General features: G+C 39.6%; 1 protein-coding gene across 2 annotated transcripts in view; it reads right to left on the bottom strand.

The window, feature by feature from the left end:
* LOC132906952 (transcription factor Sox-19b) overlaps positions 1-23,271 on the bottom strand; it is a 70,828-nt gene that overhangs the window by 7,996 nt on the left and 39,561 nt on the right. For both annotated transcript variants that reach the window (XM_060959635.1, XM_060959634.1), the window contains 3 exons: positions 22,778-23,043; positions 7,886-8,080; positions 347-504 (listed from right to left, as the gene is read on the bottom strand). In XM_060959635.1, the coding sequence (XP_060815618.1) occupies positions 347-504; positions 7,886-8,080; positions 22,778-23,043 (619 nt within the window). The remainder of the gene's footprint in view (positions 1-346; positions 505-7,885; positions 8,081-22,777; positions 23,044-23,271) is intronic.

The raw sequence follows: 23,271 nt of genomic DNA, 5'->3' as shown, positions 1-23,271 counted from the left end.
ACACTCGTGTGCCTTATATCATTAGAAACATAAATCTGTCAAATGGCACAGTGTTATGCGTACAAAGTTTCAAAGACGTCACATCGCTGTTCCGCACCTGGGTGTGACCACGATAAATTTGCTCGTTTGTACCGAGCATTACACACCATCGTTATGTCAAAGACTGAACATTAACCCGGAAATAGCGTTGCAATTGTTTCAGGATCGCACGTTGCGATTCCTGAATGACATAGATTAGTTCCGAACGAGGAAGATAAGTGGCTTGACACGGAAACAACATGGGGAACACGATAAACGGGTTTTGAGACAGGAAACGATTGTTTATTTACAAGATGCATCGACTCACCTGAGCAGGTGCTGCTAGACCCGCAGACATCGCCGCTGCGGACTGCTGTGCTGCTGCAGCAGCGGCTGCGGCCATGCTGGCTGCAGAGAGTGAACCATAAGCGGCCGCGGGACCATAATACGATCCCATTCCTGCCTGTCCCATTCCACCAGCCATTCCTGCAACAGATAGTTTATAGCGTGTGAAAAATCTTGATAATCCAGCAATTGGAAAGTCGGGCGCTTTTTCCACGGTATAAACGTTAGATGGAATTTGTTGCAAGTAGAGCGTTACATTTGATTCTGAAGGATTAATAGCAGAATCGTACAACATTACGTTACCAACATGAAAACTATAAATGACTGAAGTATGAATGACTTAATTAACATCTAAATAAATTAGGAGTGTAATCTACCATATTACCCTCTTTTCTAATTATCTATTTTTTTTTAATTTCTCTGCGTCGTGTAAATGCTACGCGACATTTACATGACAAAGTGTCAACCATATTACAGTTAGTTACAGATTAATCCTTCCTTTAAAAATCTTAACTCTCTCATCAATTCCTCGCACACATTAATTACACAATTACACACATTAACACTGTAACTATCGTACTCTAATATACTCTACACATATAATTCCAATTAAAGTAATATAACGAAAAAGAAACATAAAATTATATTTCCGTATTTATAAAATATCTATAAAAATCTATAGAATATATTTCAAACACCTCCTACATATCTTCACCTTTATACGATTACGAAAACAAAACAAAACACCTAATAAGTATCAATACGAACAGATTTTCATTTTTAGGTTTCGATCGTCCGAAAAGAATCTTCATCGTACAGCTCGCGCGAGACAAAACTTGTTTCCCAAAACGCAGTGCACGATTCACAATACGGCAATCGAACTCGACGATCGGCTTCGATCCTCGCCTTTCGTCGATCGACAATGCCAATGATTAACCGAACGGGCCCACAAGTTTTTCGTCGAGATTAATATCAGGGGGAGGCCGTTCGCGTTCCCGCTTCAGGGCTTATCGATCATCGTCGCCGAACGACGGAAACGCGGCGAAAGAATGGCTATGCCAACGAAGGCTCATTGTCGACGTGCCGTGAACCTCCACGACGACGAAGAAACGTCTCGAAAGAAGCCGGTATAGAAGCAGGGATGATTGGCGGCGAGATTTATGGCCGACAACGAAGAATTCACGGACCAGTCGATTATTAATCGCGATTTTGTAACCGGCCGACCTTCGTCGATGCCGATAGAATATTTCGTCGAAGAATACGGGACACCGGTAGTTGAAAAATATCAGGGACTGTCTTTCCTTTGGAACACGCTGTACCTTGTCGTCGAAGGTTTTTTTTGCAGCGCCTTTCTGAAAAAGGTGTGCACAATAATCGTGATAATGGGGAATTCATTTTCGTTACTTTGCGATGGTATGAACTTTGACTTTTGTGAGAAGGATTTTTCTTGCTGTATTTGTCGGGTGATCGTTGATTGATCAATGGAATAGAAGAACGACACACAATATACTTAGTCAAAGACCGATAAGATTGCGGAAGATGTATTTTCATGAGATAATGAGTCCTTACTTGATATTTACAGTGTTGACATCTCATTTATTTGTTTGACACTTTATAAACGAATGAAACTTACAGCATAGAATTGCACTCTAATCTTAATCACAGTTTATTTAGTTCAATGCAAATTAAGTACAATCTTGATTGAATAATGATTTATGACTTTTTAAGAAGAATGAGTAGTTACGCGTGTACGTGCATGAGAAATGAACAGTGACATTAATCATTGGATAAAAATATGAAAGGTGAGAGAGGACGTGAGGTCAATTATTCAAGAATATTGTGATAAACAAGAGTTTAATTTGCGAATATGGTTACGACAATTTGCTAAAGGGTAACGGCTTCTTATTAACACGTACCGTATACACTCTAGTTTTTTAACCGTCAGCTATCCCTTTTATCAATCTAATAAGTTACGATAAATGTAAAATAATCGTACATCTTGCAAGTTGTTTCAAGAATTTAACCATTTATTATGTCTCCACTATATTAACTTTTCTATAAATGAATTTCTACAAAATCCAATGATTTTATTTTAATTTGCTAGTTACGCTATAACTTTCAAGTTATACAAATTCCTTTTATTAAAAGAAGTTACGTAGTTGCGCATATTGAAAACATTCGATTTAATCAATCGACTAATCATGATTCGCGTCGATCGTTTTAAAATGAACAGTCAGAATTGTCATGATTTTATCGCGATTCTCCGCAACCTCTTCTCGAATCGCTAGCCCCAGGTAACTCGTAACAGTCGTAACTTGTCCCAAGTTTCTGTGAACGCGTCCACAGTACCCAAAGGAACGAGATTCCCCCGCTTCATTCACGTTCCTGTGATCTTACAGTATAACCGAACAAAATTATTAATTCCAGCAATGGCAACGGACCGATTAAGGCCGGAATTTATCCCACCGCCCACGCGACTTCGAAACGCGATCGGTAATCCCCGATTTATCGGTCGTACACCACGCTTCTCTTTTCTTATCTTTTTACCTCCTTTATTTCCATCCCCCCTCTTTCGTGAACCAACCTTTTCCCCTTAAGTTACAGGGTGCTTTACCACATCAATTTTCTAGAAATGGAGGAAAGGTACATGAAACTAGTAGATATCCTGAGATATACAGATATTTTCTAATATTCTCTTGGAATAGAAAAAGGATTTCAAACGACATGTTTAGTATCCTATCTTCGAGATTATTGGTAATTCAAGTGCTTTTAATGATCGAAGACATTTTTAGCAATCGAAGTGCTTGTAAATTCCTTTTGCAGTTTGTATAACGATATATCAAAGTTGCTTAAAATGTTCAATTACTTAAATCGTGAGGATTAAATGGTTTTTGATATAATATTAAATAACCATAAATACTTTCGAGTTTCTCGAGATACAAAATTCTATTTGGCAAGAACGATTGTAAAGTGAATCAATCGGTAAAAGCTGTCTATCTGCGTTCAATCGATTCAATTGCTTCGATTTAACGTTGCTTGAATCGCAAAGATTATATTTAAATATTCGTAAACTTTGTGATTTTCTTCAGATTTTTAATTTGAAATATCAATAAATATCTTCAAATTTTGCTAAATTCTACGTGAAGAGCAAAATTGTAAAAATCAATCAATAAAAATTTCCGGTCTGCTTTTCTCGTTTCTTCTACGAAATTATTGAAATTACCAAGATTACATTATACGATTTTTGGCAGTCTGTGATTCCTTTCGAATAAAGTCTGAAATCGAAATGGTAGTATGTAAATGCTGTGCAGTTTATTTAAATAAATGATTCTACTTAGAAAACACGATCGTAAAGGATATCGGCAAAAGCTACCGATCCTGCTCCCTTTTTTCTGTCATTTTCTTCCACTAGTATAGCACAACTACTTTTTTTCGTTTCTCTTTTTAACCTCCGTCGGCTGTTGGCGAATACGTCCCTGTACGGTGGCACGCGTATAAGACAAGTGCGTGGGTGGCTGGGATAAATTATCGGCTTAGGCTGGAATTTCTGGTCAGGGTTTCCGTTCGCAGATAGCGAGCAACGACTTAAGACCGTAAGTTAAGGGGGGAACCTCTCTAGCCGGAAATTCGCGCTACATTTTTTTAACAGTCCAACGATATCGAAGAAAATAAAATTATCTATCGAGGTCACGAAATATTTAAAATCTCGCTATTACACTTATTATACGCTACTACTGGAAATGATAAATTAGGAAATTATTTCATGTACCTCTAAACAAAAACGTTTGTACGATTTATCACTTTATGCAGATTTTTAGTTGTAGGGTATGATATTACACATTTCATTTTTTGTAGATATTTTATAATGTTTGGTTAATCATTGAGAATGTAATATTCTTTACGGTAAATAAGAGGCTTTGTAAGTTGTACTGTGTAGAGTCTGTGTTCTTCAAATGTGAAATATAATTTAAAAAAGTAAGGGTTAAATCATAAAATAAAGGAAACCATAACCATTTTGTAAAAATTCGTCCCTTTAACACGAGCTACTTTCGTTCAACCTGCATTAAGTCTTGTAAAGATATTCGAACAATCCAACCATTGTCGCTCGACCAATCAAGCTACTAAAATTTTTATGAAGCTACTTGAACTACTACTTCAGTAACTAACAATTGGTATTCAATTCGATTCAATAAAATGATTTTTACATGCTATAAATCTTGCGTATAACTCGTATCCTTCGATTATTCAGCGATTCTCTACTCGACATTCTCATCGGCCAATCTAAAACATTTTACTTTGACGAACGTCTGACAAGGTAAACTAAATTGCTAAGGTTATATCTAAAATATTATTTAATTGCGAAAATATAAAATACCAGAAAGAAAATAGGCCAAGAACTAAAGAAGAGGCAACCATTTTGTATTTATTAAAAAATGTCTATTTCCTAAAGTAGCAATATTAAAGAAACGCGATGGGGTGAAGCACGTAAATTCCTCAAATCTCTATACACATCACCCCACGTGTTTTTTTCTTTGAAATCCCTTAACGAATTTATAATTTGGTTGGTTAAGTCACGTGCTTCCGCCAAACGTCTGGAGGCGCAATCGTACGCACAGGGGTTAAGACAATTCGATAAATAATGAGCCAGCGACATGTTTATGCTCTCGCGTGCATAAAGCCAATGAATCGTTCGGGCGGACCACGGCCCTTCCGCGCCGAAGGGAATTATTCGACGATTTATTTCATGCCCTTTGAGCCACAGATCCCCAAGATACCAGTGCTAACTTTTGACCCATGTTTTGGAAAATAAACGCGGGGGACATCGCGTGACTACTTAACTTATTTATCTGCTTCTTCTTTTTTCCGAACATTGGCTTTTTACGTGAAGTAGAAATGGCTTTTAACCCGTTTGCTACATTCATTCCTGTCGACGAAAAATCGCACAGTACGTACGAGTCATATTCTGTACATATTTCGTACGTTTCTATATTACTTTTAATTGAATATGTATGCGCACATCATTTTCTTTACATTGATTATATTTATGAGGATCAATTTTCAATAATTTATCTTTTGTGAATAAGATAAACAGGCAGCAGTCGTTTTGTTATTAACAAAATATGACAAAATTCAAAATAGAAAGTTGAAGCGTGTCATTAATAGCATTATTTTTACCCTTTAACACGTTTTCATTTAACTATATCGGACTATGTTAGAAGCATTAGATTTATAAGATTTTACAGTTATTTACTGAATATAAATATTCTTTTCACCTGCATCCAGGAAGACTCGTTTAAAACACACAAAACAGTAAATAGAGAGAGGAAAACATAAATTTACGTAGTTTAAACCAATCATAATTAACTCCAAGCTCATCAACTCTTACTTCCAACCCCTATCAAACACTACCCCGTTTCATTCACAAGAATGTCTGCCGTCGCTCTTCGAAACGCAACAATCCAACTCGGCCGTGCTTTCACTCGTTTCGTTGCCACGACAATGGTAGAAGGTTGCGTTCAATTACGAGATCGGCATCTGTCGATTTCGATCGGTTCCTGCCTTATCTCCGACTACGAAGCATCCCCCGCGAAATCGCCGGGGAACAGATGTTCGATGAATCGGACTCGCGTACACACGGCGGCCTTCCCCCGGTTCGCTTCGAGGTTTACACAGATTTGTTTGACATCCCGACCGTCTCCATTGTACCCATTGTTTCCCACTTCATAGCAGATTACGTAATTTTGAATTTTTCCACGGCGAGTCAAAGAAAAAACGGGATTCGGCCTCGGGACACAATCGACCGTGAAATTATGATCGTGAATGCCAACGAGGGTGAACGAATTATTCGGTGCACTAAATTTTCATTCGACTGTCGGGCTGGACAATGAACGGTTTACGCGAGGATCGATGATACCGAATATTTCAAGTTGGACGAATTCATCGAGATTCTTGGAATGATCTTTTCAAATTCTATTCTTTTGGACATTGTTTAGAGTTTGAAGTATGATTTTGATGGTAGAATATGCTTGAAAATTATTGCGGAAGGGGTAATGTGTTGTGAGTAATAAGAATTACATATTGATTATACATTGTTCGTTGAATTTAGATAATGAAAAGAGATGCGAGTTTTGTATTTAATTTAGGACAGTTTTTAAATTTTGAAATATAGAAGTTAAGAAAGAGGATACGCTATAAAAATTGTTAAGGGTTGATAGGTTTGTGGTTAGTAATAAGTGCGTTTAAAATTTCATCTATATAAATGTGACGAAGAGGAAATGTTCACGGTCTCGCTGGTTCTAACTCTTAATATAGTATTTTACACGATTAATCAATTTTTACACTCGTTACATTTTACACATGAAATATAATAATCGTAATAAAAGAATTAATCACCAGTATCGTTACAATTAATCCCACGTAATTTACTAATTACGCTAATTTACTTTTATCTCCAACTTATCCGCCAGTCTACCCAGCCGTGTTTCCATACCTCCTTCCATTTCACCAGATACCATTACGCGATCCATGCGATTTCATCCGATCGCTTACCTCGTTATTCATATCGAAGACAAAGGAAATAATACAAGTATCAGAAAATAATACTACCACGAGGAAAGTGACTAGATATGGTACCAATGGCTCGGACTAGAATGTCAAGCACGTTGTAGTTGTTTCTAGAATTGTATCTTTGGTATTCGTTGATAACAGATACCGATGACCATGAAGGGATGAACTTCACTGGCTCTAAAAGCGGGCAACGTGTGAACCATTAGCGAGACGCTGGAGAAAATGGCATGAAGGAAACGAGGGTCGGTCGAACCTCTAAAAAATCGCCATTATAAGACTTCCGACCACGGAACCCGAGGGCATCGCCGGCAACAATACGGCTGAAACGCGAGCCGAAAAGATAAGAATATCAAAGCCCCAACAGACGAAACTGTTCTTTTTTCTATTGTAGCCCGCCGCAACACACCAGAGAATTGCGAGATTTTTACTTCGAGAATCGATTCCGTTCTTGTCTCTTGGCCATCGTAATTGCATTGTTTCCTCGCTATCAGGCTCAAGCGTTTTCAGTCGGATAATTGCGTGCGATTCTGAAGCTTCTTTTTACTGCTCCGTGTTGTATTTTTCTTCTATTTTCTCGTGTAAATTAAGAAGAGATTGTTTATACTCTAAGATGTTTTCTGTTTTATTTTTCGTTTTTTAAGTTAAATTAAGAAGGATTTTGATATTTAACGAAGCGATAGATTCGCGAGAAATTGGTAGGAATTCTATGTTTCACAAGTTTATGTTTTTATAATCGGATACTCTGAGAAAAATTCAAACTATGAATCTATTATAGTTTTAGAGTAATGTGACTACTTACCTTCGAACTATGCAAAAAGATTTTCATTCAGAATCCAGCGAATTCCTTTTCCTCTCTTACGAATTCTAATTCTTTTCGTATTTCAATTTTTTGAAATCTCTATATTCATGTTTTCTACACTCAGATTTTATATATTTGTCAAAAATATTATCTCACCAGCTCGGAGCGCATCCATGGGCACACTAGGATACGGAATACTGTAAGGATAACCTTCCTTTCGTAAGGTTTTCGGCTTTCTTCTAGGTCTGTACTTGTAATCGGGGTGTTCCTTCATGTGCTGTGCTCTTAACCTTTTCGCCTGATCGATAAAGGGTCGTTTCTCGTCCTCGGTTAAGAGTTTCCATTCGGCACCTGAAACAATGTAACATTTCGATAATTAGAATCGGTGAATTAACGAGTCTCAACGTCTGTTTCAAGTGCCTATAGTTGAAGAAGTTCTATCGAATACGATGGAAAAATAACTAGAGCATAGGGAAAAAAGTTTAAACAATCGAAATACACTTATTGAAATGAAACCTTCGCGAGAAAATTTCCTTTTGAAAAGTTCCCTAATAACACTGTAATCAATTTTCAAGTTTAAATATTTTTTAGATTTTTTAAAAACTTATTAAAGTACGAACATCGCGAAATGAATTTAATGAGTTTTGCGATTTTTTACGCGATATTTCTCGCGCGTCAAACAATCGAGAAGAAACTAATAATTCTAGCAATTACATTCGACGTTACGAAAAATAATTATCGCCTTCGTCATTGGAAAATATTGTTCCAAGAAGATCTATCTTTCGTCCGCTCGTAAATGTCAATAAACATTAATTTTTCCGTATCTCGTCCATAGGGAAACCAAACAATGATTCATAGTAAAATTCCTCTCTGCTATCTTAGAAGTCACATCATCGACAATTCTGAACACAAATTCTAAAAAAAAAAAAAAAAACAAAAACTGGAATACAAAACAAATGAAAACGAACGTATAACTCAGCGAGCATTTCACTTGCAAATTGTATCGTATCTAATCGATGTTCGATACGGTAAAACTGGGTACATATTTACACTTTCACTAATAAAGAGTTTAAACAAAAATCTACAAGATAAATACGAGGATATTTTTCATTCTTGCAAATGACATACTTTTACTAACATACTTTAGATTGCGAATAACATACTTTTGCATTTTAAAATTTCCAGAATAAAATATGTACTTATAATTATGTGAGAAGTAGTAAATATTTACAATAAATTCTACGCCACTCAATTTTTCTACAACCACGTATGCTAGAACCAACGAAAATGTATTTAATTGTAAATTGATACGAAGCGTGACATTTTTTATTAAATAAAAACGTGCGTTATATTTATGAATTTACACTTGACGTTTTCGTACTTCATGTTAGGCAGTTACCATTATAGAAGTAAATCAATTCCCTACAATTCGTAAATTAAATCTAGACGTTCCAATTATGATATGATATATTTTGAAGTGGAATATTAACTTTAAAAGTTTCCTGTGGAAAATAAAGTACAAATTTAAGTAATAAATCTGTCAGGAATAATTCGAAAGAAGGGAGTCTGTATCGTGACTGGTTCTCTCTCGCGAATGCTTGTTTGCGGTTCGTATAAAGCAGTTTGTAAACGAACGATAGGCACTTGGATAACGCGTCCGATCAATGAGTATAAAAGGTATTTGGACGCTGTGTTTACCCGATGAAACGGTCGTGTTGTGTGCCACCAGCGGCAGAACCAACCGTTATGGCTGAATTATCGACGAGCTCGTAATCGCGTCTCATTTAAATTCATCTCGTTCGCGATTGTTTGTGTGGAAAATTGCGTATTCATTTTTTCCAATACAATTTTTCTATTTTTTTCTCTTTTTCTTTTTCCTTCTTCTGTTTATTGTGGTATATTTTTTCATGATCTGTTTTCTTTTTGAACGATAATAGAAGGAGAGCGTTCTGATATAGTTAAAAATGATTATTCAGAAATTAGTTTCAAACTGGCTCGTTTGACCAAAAATTTTGTGATATTTCGCGTTGTAGTTAGGAACAAACACGACGGATGAAAGGACAAGCCTATTCGTGATTAAATAATGGACATAGACCGTATCTTTTTTTATCGCAAATTTTTTCAAACGTTGAAGTCACGCAATGGTAGCGATAGTAGCTTTGAATGAAAGATTAGAAATAAAGAAACTCTTAATTTATCATAGCCTTTTGCGAAACTACGAACAGATTCATTGAAGCATGAACTTGCATGTTTCCAACATTGAAATATCATGTATTTCTTATGTCAGTACCCGGTCGGTCTGTAAATATCATTTAATTAACTGGACTTCGACACGAAATGTCGCTCCGTGAAACATTTTCGAACAACATCAGGAGAAATTCGAGAAACTCGTTTCTTATAAACCTTGTTCGTTATATTTATCTTTCTATTCACTTTTCATATATCTACCGTATTTACCTTGTCAGAGCGGAGCATAACAAACACAGTGACAAATCTTCAAATATAATACTGTACAAATATCAAATTTTCTGTTCTGTTATAAAGAGCACAATTTTAAAGAGTATGAAAAGTACGTATTTTTCGTATCCAATGTTGGAAATACCAAAGATCATAATGATCAAGAAATAATTATTTTGCAATTCGTTCGTGCCAAATCTCTCGTCATATTATTAAACCCTGGTTTACTCGACATAAACTCACTTTCGTTCCGTAAAAACTCGACTCTAAGCCATTTCCTGTTCCCATTCGCTTGTCGTTTTTGATCAAAAGTACCAGACACTGTCAGGGGCGTGAAACAACGGCGTTGGCGCGTTTGAAACGGGTGATTTTCGCGTTTGGACTGTTTTACGTGCTGACGGGGAGAACGATGGCAAAGAACAGGCAGTCGTTTGCCCGAAACAACCGATGTTTTCGCGGTGAAACGATTCCAGCAGCCGCCATCTCCGTCCTGTCGCCCTCTGTTTGGCGCTTTGGTTGTTCCTTCGGCGGTAGCGAGCCGATTGTTTCGCCGAGAATTAATTACCACTTGTTGTCGGGGTGCTGGCTGCTGCTGTGTAGACAAAGCGCGAAGCCCCGGCGTGGCGCGGCGCGACGTTCTGGCAAACGGAGGTAAAATGCTCAAACGAGAAAACGACGCACGGCGTCGCGCGAGGTTTGCACTCCGCGGTTCCACCCGCGAAACAAAGGCTGCCAGTATCGTGAGGATAATGGCCGCCGATGTTGAGACGGTCGCCGTCTTTCCACGTCGATCTTCTATGATGTTGTTAGGTTGCACGAAGATCGAGCGATGTTTCATTTCGTTTGAAGTGATTTGATTTCTAGGATTGGCTTAGATTTTAACGCGATTAGGTAATCATTATTAAGACTAATGAAATTATAGGAGGTTGATGGTTTGTAACGTTGAAATCGTAGGATATAGAGTAAAATGACAGATGTGCGAATGAAAGTATTTGGCTTAATCTGATAATCACTGACATAGGTATTTGGGATTTATTTACGTAATGAGCGATGGATAAACGAATAAAGAATAGTTTAATTTGAAGTTTCGCTTCTTAGTTTCAGACTCCAACTTTTTATAATAAGCTGCTGCAATGAAAATGAAATGTCGAGTCTCTCTTATGAAATTAGATAAAAAAGGTTCTGAAGATTAGAGTAATTTCTAAATACCAAATTTCCAGAACTCCACGATATATAGCAAATTTTACCACAACCTAGATATTCTTGTCCTAAATCGTTCCTAACGTACATGATCGAAGGAAAGAAGGAAATCTTCCAAATCACCTGCTCTTTTCTCAAAGCATTCAAACGACATGTAATCGACGAAAGACAACGGTATGAAAAACGTAAATCTGAAAGTAGAAGAAGAAGGCAAAGAAGAAACGGGGCCAAGGAGAGAGGCTCGGTGAGTTCCGACAGCAATATCAAGAACGAGCACGTTCCGGCCGGGCATACAACGAATCGCTCAAGGGGGATGAAAGTTCTCGATACAGAGACGAGATACACTGGCGGAAATTCGAGGCGCACCGGAGCAGATACGGTAGCGAAGAGAGGATGGGATTCACGTTGCCCGATGGATCTTTTACTCTCCTCGTTATTGTTGCTGACAGCAGGCAACGACAATGGAAAGAGTTGCTTGTTGTATAGCGGAGCACACGATGGAAGAAAGATAGACAGAGCGAAAGAGAGTGAGAGCAGGCTAAACAATACAGACACGTGGTGGTTCACAATGAACCTTCGAGGAACAGTTGCGAGAAAGAGAGAAACGGAACGGGGAATACGAGATTTTTGTCTTCCGGCACAATGTGCAGCGCTGATAACGCATTCGAGCCGAGCTCGACTGGTGTCGAGCCATTCTTAATCCTTGTTCCATAGCCCGTTCCCAGAATGCGTTCAGGGAACGGAAAAGGAAATATAGTGTTTCGAAATAATAGTTCAATGGACCGCTGTTTGGCTCTCCGTTTCCAGCTTATTGAAATATTGCTCGTAAGGATGCTACACGATTTCGATGTACCTCTTTCAGGATTGTTGAATACTTTCTTTCGAACATTTGAATCGTATAACCTCAAGCCACCTATCTATAGGTATTTTAGTCGATTCTTGCGGATTTTTCTGTGCGTTCTTTTTTTTTTTAAATTACGCCAAACCTAGAAGATTCCAATGTAATTTAGAAATAAATAGCATATATTTCCTTACGCAGTAAAAATTAGCAGCCACTAACGATACTGGAAACAAAAGGCCAACCACGACACTTAATCTTTCTCGGAAGCTTACAGGAAAAAGAAGAATCTTCCAATGATATCCGATCGATGTTTAAATACGTCCAATGACAAGTGCACCATCAGAAAAGAATGGTTTCTTCCAGCGACGCTATTTACATTATAGCTCATACCAATCGATACACGTTTGCCCGGTCTGAAAGGCAGGTGGCATGGACGAACAAGGTGGAAGGGTAGGCGAAGGACAGGGGTGGCGAACGGACTGTGCTTGGGGGTGGGTCGGCGTATTTGTTTAGAACAAAGGGTTCCCGGCACCCGTTGGTATTAGTAGGTAGGTATTCTCGGCCACCACTCCTTCCACCTCTTTCCGTGCTTTCGGAGAGGGCCACGGCGAACCAGAGAACACCGACTACTGGTTCTCGTCCTTCTCGTCGTCGTCGACGACGACGCCGACGACGATGAAGACCGGGTTTAAAGCACAATGGCGCCTGCTTTTCAGTCCTTTCGCTGGTGAACAATACCGTTTATTTAACATCGTTTAAAAGTACAAAGCCTGTTAATTAATGGACGGGGTCGAAGAAGAGAGACGTGGAAGCCAAGGGAAGAGGAACTCGAACGTAGGAGGGCGAGGGGAGGACATCCATGGCGACGGGGAGCCATTGCTAGAGCGGCTTTTACCACACCAACGTCGCGCTATTGCCTCGGCATTGCTATTTCTGAAGGCAGCTGCTATTAGTCCAGCGAGAGCTACCAAGGCACAGCTTCTCCGCTTCCTTCTCTTCTTTCTTTCTTTCTCTCTCTTTCTTTTCTTCCTTTTTTCCCTCCCTCACCTTTCTTTCATTCTTCTTTTGCTCATCTTCATTGTCACGGGCAAAACTAGGCTACTACCGCTGCTACTACCACGCTTTCTCTCTCCTCCACTTTCGTTCAGTGTCTTCTTTCTACCGATTCTTTTCCTGTTTCTCCCTTTTCTGTACTCTTTTTTCTCTCTCTCTCTCTCCTTTCTTCTTTTTGTTCCTCTCCTCTTGTTCTCTCGCGAGTCTTCGTTGTGCAATGAACAGAGGGTGCTGTGTGCGCGAGCGCGAATACTGTTTGGCCTTTCCGTGTTCGTTGGTGAATCGGCCGGAGAACAGCGGTTTTTTAGTTAATTAATTACTCCGTTAAAAGGCAGCTTCGTTCTTCTTGCTCGTTTCTTGGCTGGGTTACGATATTCTAGAACTTATCCGTTGTAATGGCAGCGGTATTGTTAAAATTGCTTTATTATCGTGTTTTATCCTGGCGAATGTTTGCATTTCTTGTGAATTGTAAATGGAAAATGTAGAATAGGCACTGTGAATGTTTCAACGTTTGAAATAACGTATTGTGTGATTATTTGGAAGTTTCTTGTGGAGATTTCGTGTCGTGACGTCGCTCCGTTAGTTCCGTGTATCAGGGTAAAATGTAGATAGTAATTTACATTTTGTTCTATTTGACAAACGTAAGTAATTGAAGAAACTTTTGCACGAAACGTGAATTTTTATGTGAAAAAGTTTCAAGGGAGGCGTAATTTCTTAGAGGGTACCAAACGAACAAATTCTATGTTTGAAAGACTAATTTCTTTAATAAAATTTCTACAGGAGAATTTTATTCGTACACGTCTTTCAAGGAACACACGTGCCAAGGAAGAAAAGACGTTTCGGAAGAGAAAATTCTACACAGAGGAACACGGTTCTTTCGGTCTCGATCTAAACGTCGCGAATCTTTTCGCAAAAGACAGTGACCTCTTAAAAGAATATTTCTCACGAGTAGTTGCTCCAACGAGTGAAAAAACAGGGGGTGCAAAGCTCGTTGGCAGAGCAGTTGCTGCATTGTCGATCGATCCACAGAACCATTCTACGTAGGAGCCTGTTCCCGATGATGAAACGTGGAAATTGGAAAACGTTTCCTGCATTTCCTGTCTGCGCGGAGACGCGACGTCGCGCCTAGGAGAAACAAACTTATTTCACGATAAAAAATATCGAGACACGAACGTGCGGTAATTTTCTGGAACGGAACGTTTCTTACAATCGAAACGATATTTCGAAAAATTTGTATATCTTCAGTGAAATCTTGCAACGTCTTACTTGAAGAAAAATAAGCTTATCATGCAGTGTACAAAAACGTTTGTGGATGATTGCAAATATAATGCGTATCTTGTTAACATTGTTTAAACGCTTTTTGGTTAATTCAATACTTGACATCATTACTGCAATAAAAGTATGTAAATATAAATTTGACGAGTAACGATTCTTTCTCTAATTTAAACACCTTAATTAATTCCGGCAATATTGGCCTCCATTGATGTCTGTTGACAATTAACGTGTTAATGATATCCAACAATACAGCTGTAAAATCGACCAATTATAGAAATAAAAAAGAAAAAAAAACAAAACAAATATAGAAAACGTTATTTGTATTTAGCAACCTTGTTCTTTATTTCAACGATTATCTTCTGCTCTCCCTGTTTCGAAGTCAAAGTAATTTATGCGTGATCCACGTCAGAAATGTTGCACCGTATAAATTAACGCCTGGAGCAACGTTATCTCGATGATAGGTCCACGTGGTCGTCGACGAGAAACAATGGTCTGTTTATCGACCTTAACGATCTATTATTCGACGTGGAAGACTGCTGGACGTATTAATGAGCCGTACACATTGTAGATTAATAGGCCACGTTATTATTCGTGCAACAAGGCGCTTCTTTTTCGTCGTACAAAGAATCTAATTCCAACAAATTGCCCGTCTTCCGTTGGTAAATATACGACTTTGGACGTGTGACGCGCGAACGGTATTGTGCGAAGCAAACGTTGCGTATTTTACGAGGGAAAAATTCAGATTATAGCTGTGCCAGGTGGTGTGATTTCTTATTTGAAAGGGAAATTCCAGGTGCAACGAGATTTAATTGATCACTGGGTTTTTCATGGCGCGAGTAGCGTAATCACATTATTTTCCTCGACAGTGCAACTTTATGAAAAATCCTTTTATTAAGTGAATTATTCTTCTTTTATTGTAGAATTTACTTGACTAATACACGTGTATAATTCATGTATGTATATTATCGCATATATCTTGACATGGTTTTACACTGGAAATTTTCAAAGATCGACTTGGTAATAGCATACGTTCTTATCTTGTAATATTCTTCATCTTGTGGAAATTTCACTCTTCCGTCGGTTTTTCTTTTATAGCGTGTCTCCTTTCATTATTCCCGCTGATCACGCATACAACTTTCTTAAGCTTTACTGCATTAACCCCGTTTAGCGTTTCTATTCCTTCCTTGATATTCTTGTGTTGCATTTTTATCGTTGTAGCTTCTGGTCTGGTCCGTTTACACGCCTCTTTCCTTTGTCAGTGCAATTCTTTCCTCTGGTGTCGCTAGAAATGGTTCCTTTAACGTTCGAATTCCTCATTTGGGATTCTGCACTTTCCCTTTTCCTTTAATATCTTTATTTATCTTTAGTTATTCTTTCTTTCACTGCAAGTAGATTCCTAGTCTACGTGAAATCAAATTTTAACTGAATTTCAAACAAATTTCCGAGTCTACAAATTACCTATCAATTTGCCACTATCTGAATTTCACATCGACGTACAACTCGTCCACAAAATTTCTCGCTGCTAAGAAGAAGATTCTTGTCGGACGCGGAAGATCCACGCGAAATCGCGGAGATGCGTATATTCGGTTCGAGTAGCGACAGAGAGAGAGAGAGAGAGAGAGTAGAAGTCGAGCTTTCAGCCTCGAGAGCTTTAAGCTTGCTTGGGGACGATCATTTTTAATCACGCGGAGACGGAGGGCTAGATAGAGGGAGGAAAGAACGGGAGAGTAGCGGCGCGTGTACCTGTGTGCAGGCGTTTTGTGCTCCCTCCTTTGTCGCAAGGGCGGCATTGTTCTCACGATTCTATAGGATCGCAGTGTCGGGATCCTCCGCGAATTGTTTTCTTCGCGAATCCTGTACAAGCTTTCTCTCTATCTCTGTGTATGTCCTAGACACGATTACGTCCACTTTCCTGGGGATTACGGTGCCTCGCCTTTGAGAAATAGAGTTTTCGTGGCCCTTTCGTTATACACGCGTATCTCTCTCGAAGCTCTTGTAAATTTTCGTGTAAGAGAGAATTGTAGGTAGATACAGGAAGTTTGTGTCGTATGTCTGTTATATTGTTCATAGTCAAAACGAGTGGGAATTATGTAACAGAATAGTTGACGCAGAGTAGAATTTAACCCCTTGTTTCCTGATTTCTTTTAGCAGCTGAAGTAAACGTTAATACGGTGTTAAGTGATCATCATCGAAATAATATCGAACATCTCCAAAGGGAAATTAGAATAGAACTAATATAGAGCTATTTGTTAAAACCTTATGACAGAAACATCAAAAGATCCCCAATTTCTTTTCAAACTCTGTTCATTATCGCGCGTGGATTTCATCTCCCAACCAAACCTTAATTTTTCTCCAATTACCATCCACATTGCGAAGATAAAACGAAAAAAAAAATATGAAACAAAGTAAAGAAGCCCCCATTTTCCCCGTTTAACCAGATAAGCCGCAAAATGCCGAAGCAATTTGAGCTCGTCAGTGGATTCCTCGGCGGCGAAGGGTAAGGGATCGGCGCTCGCCGGAGGGAAGCGTAGAAAACGCTCGTTCCACGGCCTTCAAGGGTTAAATAGGGTTGTCCTTCGCCAAGCGCGGGAGAGGATGAATATTCCTCCTCTCTGACTGTCCCTCTCTTCTGCTTGGCTCGCTTCAACGTCGATGAGTGCGCAAAACCAAGTCGTTTCTTTAACGCACGTCAAAGAACTCGAAGGACGAAGAGAAACGAGAAAAAGAGAGAGAAAGAGAGAGAAAAGAATAAGAGAGCTAGGTAGATAGCAAAAGAGAAAAATAGAGGCTACGGGAACCGGCAGAAATACTTCATTACGATGAAAGCTTTGCTCCTGCCTTCTCAAGTCTCCTCTTCCCAACCCCTTTCCTCGCCCTCTCTTTCTATCTTCACCGACCATGTGTTTCACAATCTCCCTGTTTTCGTGTTTGCACGTACCTACATCCACCACCTCTTTGTCAACTTTCCTTCTCGCCCCCTCCCCTTGTGTCCAACCTTCCTCTCGCCAACCATCTCGTTCTTCCAAGTTCTTCGTCTTCGTTTTCGACGTGCACCGGCACGTGAAAATGCGTTTCGCGTATTGTGCGAGTTGCGTGGCGCGTTCTCGTCACGTTTTTATGCAACGACAATACGGACCGGGGTATTTTAGAGAGGAAGAGAAGAGGAACAGCCGGAGGAGACGAGAAGGGGAATTACGACGATCGATGCAGGCACGAGTGGAGACTCGCTCGGTGATCACCTCTGAGTAATTGAGTCTGCTACGAATGGGACGATCGCGTCCCGTGAATTACTTTACTCGTTCAGGATACGATACTGTAGACAGTTTCGTGGAATTTGTGTAATAGAATTTACATGATGATTGTTTTGTACTTCTCTCTCTAGAGAATTTACGTAAGAATTGAAAGATCTTAAAATCGAATAACCAATGTCCACTTTAATTTCCTTAATATTCTCTGTCATTAAATAAAACTCGAAACACTCGAGAAGTCGTCATCCCCTGTCGATATAATTTACGTGACAATAAAAAGATGTTGAAATTCAATATCCTAAGATAAAATATCCATTTTAATCTTCTTAATGCCATATTAAAACACCAAGCCTTTGAGAAACTTTTCATCGCTACTGCTTCTTCATGGTCCAAATTTCAAGAAAAACTTCAAAAAAATTTTTTAGTTCATTTAATCGATACAAAATATCCATTTCAATTTCCTTCACATCACACACTCCCTGCCTAATCATAGTACGAAACCCTTAAGAAACTTTCCGTCGCCATCCCCAGTGGGTCTAATCGATTCTCATTCAATTAACATCCACCCTAACTCGCCTCTCAGGAAATACGATCGAAGAACCAACCCCTTCCACGCTATCCTTTTCTAACTTACTCGAACCAAAGTAGAATCTTCCAACGAATAGAAAAAGGACATGGTCCAAACAGACAGAGAAAGGATGGAAAAGTTTTGGTGGAGGAACAGCGGGTTACAGGAACGTCCAATAACCAGATTAGCTTCTCCCAGTTGGATTCACGTGTTCGATACAGGGCTCAATCTCACATCCGCCATAGTTTTCGCTGGAGAATCGCGAGTACGTGTCCGGTTGAACGGCTGGAAGATAAACGCGGACGTTCATCCGCTAATCGACGTCGTAAAACCGACGTTGTCTGTCGATGACGCTTCATCGAACGTCTACACGCCGCGCAGATGTGATCGTAATTGCGTGTACATCGCGCGAAACGTTTCGCGCGAGCATGAGAAAACGCGACAGCTTGTTCGTTACGTTAATCACGAACGTCGCGTTTCATTGGTTCTTCGCAGAGATGCGGATGGCGTTTCGTCGCGAGTCCTAGGATTTGATTAAATCCGTCCACTTGGCGAATGCTGATAGTTTGAAGCTGCGTTTATGGGATGATTATTTGGTGTTTTAAATCTTGCTTTACTTTGGCTCTCTTCTTATTGAAATCGAATAACAACTGTGGCGATACGGTTATGATAAATTGCGAGAAGTTGTCATTTTCTATTTAATTTTCTTTTTGCTGAAGCATATCGGAATATGATAAGATATTAAATGGAATTGACCAATGTTTCGACGTTATACATTTTCAGTCAAATTGATTGGTTTTACAATTTTATTTTAAAATTCCTACTTCATTGTATATTTTCTCCGCAATGGTGTAATGACTTCCGCGACGATAACTAAAAGAATAATATAATGAATTTTGTTTTGTTTTTTATGTATTCAAACTCAAAATAATTTTGTGTCAAGGCTACTTATGCCAATACCACTCGAAATGACTGGTACTTGTCAAAGTGTAAAAGGGTCCTGCAATCTGTTTATCGAACCTCGATTAATCAGTTTCCTCGTTTTGTACAACTTGCCACACGTTTTTCAAATTTTTACTGCGTATCATTCGATACGATGATATCAGTTATCAGGAAAATTCCGGATCGATCGCTAGATTGCTAGATGCTAACGCTAGAAATACCACACCAGTCAAGATGACTAGTTCTACAATTTCATAAATGTGCCAACCCTCGTTTAGGGATCATGGTCTCGGATGGATTAATCATACCAAAAATGTTCTACATAATATTGAATTCCTTTTATAAGGAAGTAATAAATCAATAAATATAAAAATATTCTATTATTACCTATTTTTTAAAGACCAGCCACTGTGACTGGTTTTGGTGGAAACAACTTCGTGTTAACTATCGGTAGTTCCAGTATTAAATTTCTATTTGGTTTACCATTTACGAATCGTTATAGTTATTAAATATTATTAGATTCAAAAGATATTTATTAAATGATATCATTGCTGTTCTAACACATAGGTGTTCTGCATCTTTGTACATAAATTCATATTTGTATTTATAAGTTTCTTCATTCCGAGTTTCAACGTTTACATATCGCCGTGCTCGATTTTCTACAAAGAGCTGTCTCTATCGGTATCCACGTACATTTTTAACAACGTCTTTCAAACAAATTTAATCTTTCCCAACTTATATTTGTAGCAACGGTTGCAAGTAATAAGACTCTTATTTTATAATCCACAAGAATATCGACGATAATCTAACGCAATGATAAAATCCCATATCGAATCTTTTTGCTGAGCAAGAAAGTTGATTTTTATCTCGAATCGAAATTTCCATTTAGAAGCTATTTCCAGGCGTTGGACGAGGACGCGCGTTTGCTCAGGCTTGGCAAACACCATCAACTTTTAGTTGGTTAACTGTTCAGTTGGTTCGAGAATAGAGAGAAAGAGAGAGAGCGTGTGTATGTGTGTGTGTATGTGTATGAAACCGCGTGTGCATTCAACTAGTTAGTTGGGCAACTAAAAAGTTTGCACTCCGTTGCAAGCCGCAGCCACCTAAACGGTTGGTCAACTGCGGCACTGCTTTCGCGTTCGAACGCGCTTATGGCAACGAGTAAATAACTGACCACTTCGCGCGTCTCCTCGTTGCATCCCTTATTTTTCGCTTTGTATTACACCAATCGATTTACTCAATTGCGGCGGAGAATAGAGTGTTTTGCAAATGGAAAATTTGCTTGTCACGCAATAAATAAACAATTTAAGTACAAATTACACTATTTTTATTGTAGTAGAGAATTTTGATAATTTAATAAATTCGAAACTTGGACAAACGCTGCATTATTAATTAGTAAATGATTCGATTAAACCTACCTGCATATAGAGAACCTTAAAAGAACATCAAAGAACACACTACGACATTTACGAGCGGAAAGAATTAATGTCTTCTCCGTTTCTTAAATCTGTCTACAGAATTAAAAGTATAGCTAGATAAAATTCTAAAAAGAGATTCCAAATTTCTGACCATCGAACAGTGAGAATTGCGTTTAACCTCGACGAAAAGTAGTCAAAAATTTAGCTGGAGAACAATCTCCTTCGCACCACGATCGAAATCCACTCATCCGCGACATACATTCGCGTCATGAACCGTCGAAATCGCTGCACCCCTGAGGCGTTAGCAAGTCAGCTCGCGAGTTAACATTTTCCCCGGAAACCGCGAGAAAGCTGGAGGAGGAAAGTGGATCACGGCAACATTCCACGCGAGATTCCAGCGACCGAACCACAGCCTTTCCCTCCACGGAGTACATCGGTTCCTCGAATCTTTTGTCGACTTCTAGTACGGCATACGAAGAGAAGAAGGAGGAAAAGTGAATGGTACAGTGGAAAGAGGACAAGCCGGGCCGAAGAAGGAGACGCAGGGTCGTGGAAACGGAGGTGGAAGGGTACAAGAGGGTGGTTGTAGGATGAAATTTGCAAATGCTCCGACAAGCCAGCTACGAGGAACTGACGGGTGGAGGGGCGGTGAGTACGGGGTAGCAGAGAGTTGTATATCAAGTAGAAATGCGCGCGGTGCCAGGGATATGGCGGTAAAAGAGCGACGAAAAAGTGTCGCTTCGACAAAGGGTGTAAGCTGGAGAAGAGAAAAGGGGGGTGGGAGTGAGGGATGGAAGGAGAAAAAGAGAGAGGAGACTCGAAATGGTCGAGGAAGAGGATACAGAGAGAGGTAGAGAAAACGGAGAGGGTGGAATCCCGCGGCAGAGGGAGGTGGTTCGAGCGTGCGCGCATCATTTTTGCCGAGGAGCAGGCACTTCCCTTATTCGTCGTCGCCGGGGGAACGCCGGAGAGAAACCGGGGGTAGAAGATCCAAGGCGAGGAAGAAAATGACGGATAAAGAAGCTTCGAGGGGTAGCTGCGGGAACAGGCTTTGTCGATTCCCGGGTATTTAACGGAAATACCAACCGGAATACCTTCGTCCCCGTTCCTCTTTATCTCCTTTTCTTTTCCCTCACGGCTTCGCCGCCCTCCATCCTACGCTTATCCTTCTCTGTCCCTCTCTCGCGTTTTCTCTCTGTACAGCCAGCAACGAATAATTCGAGCGTGTGTCGAGACTTGGCCGAACCGACCGCGATCAACCGATTTTCAAAGGAACGAATGCTGAAGAAGATGTCGTTCTCGCGGCCTTGTATTTGGTGAAAACTGTAAATATGTATATGTGTGTGCATATATCCTGGAGAAATTACAATATAGTTTGATCGTTTAGACCGTAGAATGCGAGTATGTTGCAGTAATAGACAGTTGTTTGGTTGTCTGATTTTTATTCAAGTTCTTTTTCGAAGTTTCTCTCCTTTTTTTTTTTCCAGTAAAAGGAGTGGTAGTTTTTGAATGTCTTTTCACACAGTGGCACCTTCAGTTTCACTAATTACATTCGCGAGACAGAGGTAAGGGGTTCGTATACATATAGCAGTTGGTTTTCGCATAATGAGAATCATAATATATGCTTACGTCGACACGAATTTGTTTGCTCGAATTATTCCAGATCGAGAACGAGATACGATTATCCACGAAAATTTTCGTATATTTGATAAGTTAATATTTTTAGTCTAATAGAACTTTGTTTGATCCCGTAGTGTGTTCTATAAACGATTCCACAAATTAGACGAAAACTGTCACAGACTTCACTGAATTTTCTAATTCAAATAAATTATACATTTCAATTATACATTATACATTTCTTTCAAACTAAATATTCTTTAACTCGAAACGAATACGTAATTACGAACATGTAACCGTTGCTTACATAATTCAAATCAAAGATACTAAATTTTTTATAAAATTAGCAGGTATCCTAACAATCACGAACGGAAGTCTTAGAACGTAACGACTCGTAGAAAAATCAGAATACAAAATTTCTGCACTCACCGAGCCTCTTGGATATCTCCGAGTTGTGCATCTTCGGGTTCTCCTGCGCGATCTTCCGTCGTTGTAATCGTGACCATACCATGAATGCGTTCATCGGCCTCTTAATGTGTTCCACCTGCGCCTTCTTCGCGGTCGGCCCAAGAGGGCTGCCGAGGCCAACCCCCATGGGGCCGACCCCCGCTCCACCGGGTGGCGACGTACCCGACATGCCCTGCATACCGCGCAGGGTCTCGGTGAACGAGCCGTCGCACATGTTGCCGCCGGCTCTGTAATTAAACGCAGCCACCAATTAGTAAGCCCAGCGACCACGTTAATAGGGGGACACGCCCACGCGAAAACAGCCACAACGACCAACAGTCCGACTGACCGACCAGACCTCCAGGAACTCCTCCACGTTTCTGTCTCCATGTACACACACACAAACACACACACACATTTATACAAGTGCGTGACACTGCGTGTCTATTGTCTCGAAAGGACCCGGACGTGCACCG

The sequence above is a fragment of the Bombus pascuorum genome, chromosome 5, assembly GCF_905332965.1.
Source record: "Bombus pascuorum chromosome 5, iyBomPasc1.1, whole genome shotgun sequence".
NCBI lineage: Eukaryota > Metazoa > Arthropoda > Insecta > Hymenoptera > Apidae > Bombus > Bombus pascuorum.
This window is presented reverse-complemented; position numbering and strand designations above follow the sequence as displayed.